Source organism: Eriocheir sinensis, chromosome 37 (genome assembly GCF_024679095.1).
Source record: "Eriocheir sinensis breed Jianghai 21 chromosome 37, ASM2467909v1, whole genome shotgun sequence".
In the NCBI taxonomy this organism is placed as follows: domain Eukaryota; kingdom Metazoa; phylum Arthropoda; class Malacostraca; order Decapoda; family Varunidae; genus Eriocheir; species Eriocheir sinensis.
Window position 1 is genome coordinate 16,080,287 of NC_066545.1, and position 9,849 is coordinate 16,090,135.

The 9,849-nt window shown below is 44.2% G+C and overlaps 1 protein-coding gene across 2 annotated transcripts; it reads left to right on the plus strand.

Moving 5' to 3' along the window:
• The first annotated feature begins 353 nt into the window (after positions 1–353).
• LOC127008400 (iron-sulfur clusters transporter ABCB7, mitochondrial-like) lies at positions 354–9,816 on the plus strand. 2 transcript variants are annotated; one of them, XM_050880451.1, is made up of 12 exons: positions 354–546; positions 3,088–3,294; positions 3,646–3,838; positions 4,348–4,616; positions 4,850–5,026; positions 5,567–5,741; positions 6,426–6,583; positions 7,126–7,289; positions 7,464–7,593; positions 7,873–8,016; positions 8,454–8,585; positions 8,863–9,816. In XM_050880451.1, exons 1-12 carry the CDS (start codon positions 379–381, stop codon positions 9,061–9,063), a joined length of 2,118 nt encoding a protein of 705 aa, XP_050736408.1. In that variant the 5' UTR covers positions 354–378; the 3' UTR covers positions 9,064–9,816. The 2 variants fall into 2 exon arrangements, with proteins under 2 accessions (XP_050736408.1, XP_050736409.1); XM_050880452.1 differs by lacking the exon at positions 354–546 and adding an exon at positions 2,799–2,945.
• The last annotated feature ends 33 nt before the right edge of the window (positions 9,817–9,849 follow it).

Consider the following 9,849-nt stretch of genomic DNA (forward strand, 5'->3'; position numbering starts at 1 on the left):
TAGTCAAGTTATGAGTCGTAAAATCTATAATAATGGTCATATATTGAACCTATTTCCCTACATTCATGGCTTACAACGATATTTTCTTCCTATAATGCATCCTAATACTCAAAACAGGCGATCTATATATTAAAATAACACCATGCAAGCTTATGCAGGTGACCCACTCAGCATCCTCCTCTCATATCACTCAAAGATGCTGAATGAGAACACAAGTCATACAAAGGGCATTTACTCATACATGGAGGTTCTTGAGGGTCTTATTCATATATCATCTCGTGTATAAATGAATTTGGGTGCAGCTGGTCTATCACACATTTTGTAAGACCCGCGGGATGGATGATAAGAAGGAAAATAAAAGTATTCTTCCGCGGGGTGATGGCGGCTCAGGTGGTGGGAGGGAGGCTGCTCTCTACCGGGACATTGGCCAACACCTGTCTGTTAAAAGGAATTAGCAAAGGATTCTCTTCCCATGGGATAAATAAGGAGCTTGAGCGTACTACCAGAAGGATAATTGCCCCATCAAGCTTCACTGTACAGAATAAGGTAATTAAGAATGGATGGTGATGACAATTTTTTTTACCATTTAATCTTTTGTCTCATTCATTTTGTATGGTGACTTAAGTATTTCGCGGCCTTAAGGACATGTGAGGGGTAGGTCAGGGTCAGCAGCAGGTCAGGGTCATGTGGAGGTCATCTGGCTGGGTGGGGTCATGGCTGTTATCTGGGTGCAGCCTTATCTCCCGTCATGCAGCATCAAGGCAAATTGTTCAAGCTGAATATCTTTGCTATGACACATCAGTGGTGAATTTGACTTAATATATTATTCATTTGACTAACATAAACATTAATGGAACCAACCTTAATTAACCTCACACAAAAAAAAATCTGCCCTTTATCTCCCTGGTATCTAGAGACATCGAATCAGGGAAATTAAAGAATTACAGCCAAAATGTGTTTATATATGCTTTCATGTGTTGCCCTTTGGTAGTCAATGCTATGCTTGCATAATTCACCAAATGGAAATTAGATAAAATCTTCGGCTTGCATGAACTTGTCTAGATATTGTCCTGACATAACCTGACCTGACCTGACCTAACATAACATAACCTAGCCTACCTATGGGCTTCGCCGCCCGCAGCTGCGCGAGTTCCCACAAACAATTCATGACTATTTTCACATCTGTTTCAATTTCTACACTCTTCCCTATTGATTTCCAGGAGGTTTGAGGGTTGGAATACATATATGACAGCAAAAGAGCAGTTGATCAAGTATAGGAGTTGAGATATCAGTGTGTTAATAAAACCAGTCTTAACTGCAGTGTGTCATGTGCTTTGATCTCCAGTTTCCAGTGTGTTTGCACAAATACTGATCAAGATCGCACATATTTAGAATTATGTAAGCTAATTTAAAAAGCAAGAGTTATTGGTTTTAGTTTTGTAAGACTGATTTTGCTGTGATTAATTGTAGCATTAATTTTTTCTCTAATATTTTCAAGTAAGACATCCTGTAGAGAACCTTCCTTTCAGGGGACGGTGTTTCTATGAGTCAGGAAAAAGACAACAAGACCACAGCTAACACAATGCTGTCAGAGGCCAGAGAGAAGCCTCCCTGCCAGTGTGGGAGAGCCTGGCGACACAGGAAAAGGCGGAGGCAGGCCAGAGAGAGCGGCGCCATCCCGGTCGTTGTGGATGATGACTCAGTATTTGTGCGCCTCAACCAGTGGCTGAGAGAGGGAGGCAGAAAGTTCTCCCAGGCACACCTTAAGCCAGCCGTGTTTGCTGAGACTGGCAGGGGCTTGATGGCCATACGCCCTGTACATGCTGGGGAGGTGCTAGTCAGCATTCCTGAGGAAGTATTAGTCACAACCAACAGAGTTATGCAGGATGTTGTTCTTAGAAAAGCCTTGCATGACTCTCACGTTAAGTTTAGAGCAATGGATGTCTTAACACTATTCCTGTTATATCATAAGTTCCTGGGGGAGGCATCACAATGGAAGGAGTACCTGGATAGCCTTCCATTCGAGTACTCTGTTCCTGCTTACTGCTCTCGGGAGGAGGCAAGTGTTCTCCCTGAGGTTTTAAAAGTTCACAAGCTTAAGCAAGATGAGGATGTGAGCCAATGTTATGCCCACATTCAGGCTGCTGTCTCTACCAGTGCATATCTCCAGTCTATCTTCTCTTCTCTCTGCATTGAGGATGTTCGGTGGGGCTGGTTTACTGTCAACACTCGCGCTGTCTTCCTCAAGAATCAGAATCCACCACCTGTTGTTGTAGGGAATGACGTGTGTGCCCTGGCACCCTACCTGGACCTGCTGAACCACACCCACACAGCCCAGGTGGAGGCACACCTCAACCAGGCCAACGGCTGTTATGAGATAGTAACTCAGGTCCCTTACAGCCAGTATGAACAAGTATTTATAAATTATGGCCCACATGACAACCTGAAGCTGTATGTGGAGTACGGGTTCATCCTGCCAGAGAACCCTCACAGCCATGTGCCAGTTGCCTTGCCCGAGGTGGTGTGTGTAGCCAAGGAAGTGTTGGGTCAGGATAGTAGTGACTTTGGCAGTAAAGTCCATTTGATCTCCTTCCATGGCCTGGACAAGAACCTTGGAGTGAGTGCAGAGGGTCCCACTTGGGGCCTGGAGGCTGCCGTCACCTTGTGCCTCGTGCCCAGGCACCAAGTAAGCCAAGGGTGGCAGCTGGTGTGTCAAGACCTAACTGGTGTTGGCCACCGCAGGAAGGTGCTGACTTGTCTCCAGCGCCTGATGCAGCAAAAGCTGCAGCAGCTTGAAGGCTGTTTGCAGGACATTACAAACTTTGCCCAGAAATCAGCTGCTCTCAGTGTTGCCGAGGCCCTTGTGCAGCAGTGGTGCACCACCTTGAGGAGTGCCCTGGAGGTGCAGGGTGCTGCCAGAGGGACTCACTGATAGGGGAAGGAGGGTGAGTTGGTGAATAGGGTATAGGGGAGGGGGGGTCATGTACTCAAAAACCTTGTATGAAATTTGATTTTTTTTTCACATTTACTTAAGAGGTGTGTATATTGGATCATTTGCTATATGAAGCATCTTTGACATGTTGACAGGTTGGCCTGAGCACCTCACAATGGGGAAGGTCACCGGGACCCCTTGGGGGAAGGTTTCAGGCAGGGCAGCTGCACCAGAGGCTGGGCGTGAGGAACTGCTTCCACCCTGGAGCCTCGGCCATGAGTCGAGACTACGTGGGCGTGCCCGCCAAGGATGTGACTGGGCGGGAGATGCTCGGGGCTCTGGCGTCGTATGTGTGGCCCAAAGTGAGTTATGGTGTGAGGGTGTGTGTATACTGTGGTGCTTATACAAGTTATGATTTTTCAATTGATGGTGAAATTGTGCAGTTTGGCTGGCAGCATTGTTCTTCTCAGCTCTATTTGTCAGTCTATATTTCTGAGTTTCTTGACTTAGATAATTTAGTTTATGATGAATCCGTTGGCCATACTGTTAGGAAATTTGCTAATAGATTTTTTTTAAGCAACACCTTAAAATGTCAGCAAACTTTGTAAAGGAAATGCCATTATTAATATGGTATCTATTACTAAGAAGTTTTAATATAGCTTCTTGTTTTAGTGAGGCATGTGGACTAAGCTGAGTTGTGTTGGTGTGCACAGGGTAACCCGCGCATCAAGGCCCGGGTGGGTGTTGCCCTGGGCCTGCTGGTGGGCGCCAAGCTCCTCAACGTGCAGGTGCCCTTCATCTTTAAGGATGGCGTCAACTATCTCAACCAACACACGGGCGACCTCTTGGCACTCACCGACCCGGCCTCCACTGTCGCCACCTCTGCCTTTTCCCTCATGGTTGCCTGTGAGTGGGTCCAGCCTTCCCCTTGTGTTTCTGTTGTATTGGAATCACTTGCTTTCATTTTTTTTGTTATTTTTCTCTTATTTGCTCAGCCTCACTTCCTCAGACTCTTCCTGTGATTGATTTTGTGGCGACTGTTCCCATCGGGTAATCAAAATACATGTGTGCTTGCCTTATCTGATGTATTTATTTTTAAAATCTTGTTGGAAGTATTGGTTCAATACACTTATCAAATACACTCACTGAATCTATTCTGTGCATCATCAGACTACATTAGTACTTCCAAGTTATCTATTTTCATCTATGTCTCTTAGTTATATATCCTTAATTAAAGCCTTGTGCATAATACAAAGATTGGAAGGCACGCACGCATGAAGTATTCTGAAAGGCTTACTTCTATGTCTACTGCTGTTTATATTTTGTTTTTACCTTCTCTGTATCCTTCCCTTCGCTTCATGACCCCGCCGCCACGCCGCTAAAGCTGCTCCATTGACCTCGCAGTGTGTTGACAGATGGCATTGCTCGTACAGGAGCGGCAGCCTTCAATGAGCTGCGCAACGCCGTCTTCGCCAAGGTGGCCCAGAACTCCATCCGCAAGATTGCCAAGAATGTGTTCCTTCACCTGCACAGCCTTGACCTCAACTTCCACCTGAGCAGGCAGACTGGGGCGCTGTCCAAGGCCATTGACCGGGGCAGCCGAGGCATCAACTTTGTGATGTCTGCTCTTGTGTTCAACGTGGTGCCGACCATCTTTGAAGTGGGTCTCGTGGCGGGGATCCTGGTGAGTCGCGTTCACTATGGATTTATTTATTTATTTATGCACTTATGGATAATGAATGTTGGTATTTCGCTGATTGTCACTGTTTGAATCTCTCTTAGTGAGGTGCCAGACATCTATTTTATCTTACAGTTAAGGAGATACAGCAAAGGCCAAAAAACACATAAAAGAAAAACTGCTTACGACACTCTGCTCCCTCAGTATCATCCCCCTTATCATTGTCTCGATTTCTTCAGGCCTACAAGTGTGGGTGGGAGTTTGCGGGTGTGACGGTGGGCTGCATCGGTGCCTACGCCGCCTTCACCCTCGGCATCACCCAGTGGCGCACCAAGTTCAGGGTGGACATGAACCGGGCCGAGAACGAGGCTGGGAACAGGGCCATCGACTCTCTCATCAACTACGAGACGGTGAAGGTAAAATGTTTTTCTGTTTTTTTAATTTTTTGTTCTTTCTACCACCCTACTTAACCCGTCCGCTGCAATTGGCACGGATTTCACCCTCACTGGTAGCCTGCTAACACATACTCCCAGGTCTTTCTCTGCCTCTGTGGTGGATAGTGGAGTGTTTCCCATGTGGTATTGGTACGCTGGATTTCCCCTCCCAAGGTACAGGACTTTACATTTTTCTTCATTGAATTGTAGCAGCCACTTTTTGTTCCATTACTGTAGCTTGGTAATGTCTTCTTGTAGGATATCTGCAGTCAAGGGGTTAAGCATGATTCACAGCTCAATGTTATGGCAGTGACTTGTTTCCCTTCTCATAACAATTCATTTCATTTCAGTATTTCAACATTTCCCTTCTCACAACAGCACATTTCATCTCAGTATAACAGCATTTCCCTTCTCACATCAGCACATTTCATTTCAGTATTTCAACATTTCCCTTTTCTCAACAGGGCATTTCATCTCAGTACATCAACATTTCCCTTCTCACATCAACTCATTTCATTTCAGTACTTCAGCAACGAGCAGTTTGAGGCCAACCAGTACGACAAGTATCTGCAGAAGTACGAGAAGGCTTCCCTCAAGACCTCCACCTCCCTGGCACTCCTCAACTGGGGGCAGAACGCTATATTCAGTGTGGGGCTCTCGGCCATGATGGTGCTGGCCACTCGGGAGATCATGGCAGGTTAGTATTCAGACATGGAAGGTGCAGGAAGGAAGGAACGGAAAATGAGAGTCGAAAGAAAAGATGTAGACTGAAAACTGTGTAGGAGATGGATGGATTGGATTGAATGTGATCTCAAAGGAACGGGTCGGGTTGAATGAAAGGAGATATACAGAACTGAGTGAGGTGGGATTAACGGAAAATGAAAGTTGAAGGAAAAGATTTAGATTGAGAACTGAATAGGAGATGGATGGATTGGATTAAATGTGATTTCGAATGAATGGGTCGAATGGAAGGAGATACACAGGACTGAGTGAGGTGGAATTAACGGAAAATGAAAGTCGAAAGAAAAGATTTAGACATAGAGCTGAATAGGAGATGGAGTGATTGCCTTGAACGTGGTCTTGAAGGAAAGGGCCTGATGGAAGGAGATAAATAGGACTGAGTGAGGTGGAATTAAGTTACTGAAAGCTATTTATTTTTTTGTTTGTTGTTTCTATCTTGTCAAAAGTAAAGATGGAGAATAAAAACTGATTAGGAGGTGGAGTGATTGCATTGGATATGGTCTTGGAGGAAAAGGCCTGATGGAAGGAGACAAATAGGACTGAATGCAGAGGAAATAAGTTACTGAAAGACTTTGTTGTTATCTAGAAACCAATGAATTATCAGGACAAGTCATGAATAGAATCGTATGCTCACCTTCAGGGAACTTGACGGTGGGTGACCTGGTGATGGTGAACGGCCTGTTGTTCCAGCTCTCCCTGCCGCTCAACTTCCTGGGCTCCGTGTACAGGGAGGTGCGCCAGGCCCTCATCGATATGCAGACTATGTTCACCCTCCTCCGACAGCCCCCATCCATCACGGTACAGCACACCTTCCTTGCCAGTCACTGTGAATAAGGAGCTCTTTGTGTGAAAAAACGTCTTGATTTATTAGCTTTTGTCAATGTATTTTAAAAGACAAATCAAAAGTAGTATGTAATGTTTGGTTTGGAGATTTAACATTGATACTGAACCTGAATCTCTATAATCATGCCTCTGTAAACACCACAGACTTGATAAATTACCCACAAGATTATTAAACTTTCTATATCTTCTCTTTTTCACAAACTGAGCATCACTTCCATATTGTAGTCTGCTTTAATCTAAATCTCACTTTAATCATGCCTCTATAAATACCACAGACTTGATAAATTACCCACAAGATTATTAAACTTTCTGTATCTTCTCTTTTTCACAAACTGAGCATCACTTCCATATTGTAGTCTGCTTTAATCTAAATCTCACTATAATCATGCCTCTATAAACACTGCAAACTTGATAAATTACTCACAAGATTATTAAGCATTCTGTATCTCCTCTTTTTCCCAAACTGAGCATCATTTCCATGTATTCTATCTTACCAGAATGCCGAGAATGCCCGCCAGTTGCTAGTGAGCCCCCAGCAGGCCTCCATCACCTTCGACAACGTCTACTTTGAATACACGCCCGGCTACCCAATCTTCAAGAACCTCAGCTTCACCGTCCCCACTGGCAAGAAGATAGCCATTGTGGGAGGCTCAGGCACAGGGTAAGGAGGGGCAGGAGAGTCTACACACACACCAAGGACTAATGAAGATATACAAATCCCAAGTCGGCAACATTTTTGACTGATATTTTTTGCTGTTGTTCAATGCTGTTCCCAGAGAGTAAGACAGAAGTTGCCTGAAAAGAATGAGGTAACTTTTTTTGTGTTATATTGCAGGAAGTCCACCATCGTGCGACTGTTGTACCGCTTCTACGAGCCCCAAAATGGCAGGATCACCATCAACGACCAAGACATTACCCTGGTGGACATGGACAGCCTCAGGAAAGCCATCGCAGTTGTCCCTCAGGTAATGTTGTCTTGTGTGTGTCTTGCTGCCTTCCCATACATCAAGGTCATTTATTTTTATTATTATTTCTATGGCAAGGGAGGCAGCATAAGGACAAAAACAAAAATAACAACAAAAAAAGCCCACTAGACTGCTCTGAGCAAAAGAAAAAGAACGAGAGGCCAGAAGAGAGGTCAATTTTGGGGTGGAGAGGTGTCTTGATACTTGATCGATTTACTAATGATGTTCTCCTTTCCACTCGTACAATCGCTCATAAAATAATAATGGCTTTTGGTGCAGGATTGTGTGCTGTTCCACGACACGATAGAGTACAACCTTCACTACGGAGACCTCAGTTCAGATGGGTCGGAGGTGCAGAGGGTGGCTCGCCTCACCCAGCTCCATAATGCCATCAACAGCTGGGCCAAAGGCTACCGGACACAGGTCAGTTCACACCCGCACTGCTTATATAACCTTACCTACATAGCCTTTTTTATGGATAGAACCAAAATACAAGTGCTTTTATACCTGCTGGCTCTGATAATGTATGAGGATGGCTAGTTTTCTTCAGTAGTTGGTGCAGGCATACTAGTTTTATATTTTTCTAACAATTAAGATTTCCCTACATAGTCTTTTTTATGGACACAACCAAATTACAAGTGCTTTTATACTTTATACCTCTTATAATGTATGAGAATTGGCTAGTTTTCTTCAGTAGTTGGTGCAGGCATACTAGTTTTATATTTTTCTAATGATTAAGGTTGTAACTCTCCTCTTATGGAAATGTATTATATAGATTAGGTAGGTTAGGGTTACAACAAAGAAGAAAGATCATTATGACTGTCCATGGCATGCATATTACTCCCCCACTGCGTTCTCAGGTTGGGGAGCGTGGCCTCAAGCTGTCCGGGGGCGAGAAGCAGCGAGTGGCCATAGCACGGGCCATCCTCAAGGACTCCCCCATCCTCATCTTTGACGAGGCGACCTCCTCCCTCGACTCCATCACTGAGCAGGTGAGGATTAGCCAAGGGCGTCAGTAGGATCTTGCTTTGATCAAGTTTTTCCTCCAGATTTGCAAAGAATTATAATAAATATTTGTCCTTCATCAATTAAAGTCATAAACATCATACTTTCTAGGTTTCTTCTCTCTCCCAATGCCTTTTTACACATGGGGAAGACAGCATGTTTAAGTCTTTACAGATTCATTATTTTGCAGTCATTATCTTTACCTTACTTTATTCTGCATTGCTTGCCAGTATTTGCATGTTAACGGTTGCCTTTTTTACGCAGGGAATCATGGATGCCCTGAAGTGCGCCACAGAGGGCAGGACCAGCATATGCATTGCCCATCGTCTCTCAACCGTGGTGGACGCTGATGAGATCCTTGTGTTGCATGACGGGCAGGTGGCGGAGCAGGGCACTCACGAGGACCTGCTGGCCCAAGGAGGTTACTACACTCGCCTCTGGAACTCTCAGCACTTGATCACATAGGCAGCTGGTAGGGGCCATCACTCCCTCTTCTTCCTCTTTCCTTTCCCTTCTCTCTTGTAGGGCAGATGAACATGTATTTATTGTGAAGATTGGCAAGGGTTATTTATGTATCTTGTACAGAACATTAGCTTACTAGTATTGTTATTCTTGGCGTGTGTTCCTGATGACGCACGCCGGGTGGTGATGCTGCTCAGTAGACTCTTATTTTGTGGACTAACTCAATGCCTTTCACTTAGTTTAGATTTTCACCAAGTTAACCTGAACATCTATTACATGTGAATGATTTAATAAGTCAGGAAAGTCAAGTGTAACCATTAAATTCACTATAGATATAGCATTTTGGGCTCCATGTGCCAAGTTTCTTTGTATCTGGTTCTGCACCTTCCTGCCGTCAAGTGTGTTGTTTGTTCGTGCTTGATGGCAGCCATCTGTGCAGCAAGTCTTACCGTCATGCTGAAGGGCTCATAGATGTCTAGGAATGGAATAAATATTTGGAAGAAAAGTAGGAAGGCTGCTGTTGGACAGAGTTTGTGTATTAATAGAAACATACTTACTTACTGGACTTCCACTCCTACGCCAAAGAAAAAAAATCTCACAAACTTGAGGGTTTGCTGCAGCAGTAGCCATTTTGTTGGGATATTTATTTTTAATGATTAAAGTTGATCTTACTGAACAATTGAATCTAATCTAGTTTTGATAATTGTATATCCATGTATATATTATGTAAATATTGTAATATATATATAATATATACTTTGTGTTTTACCACTACTTAAGAGATTCCTT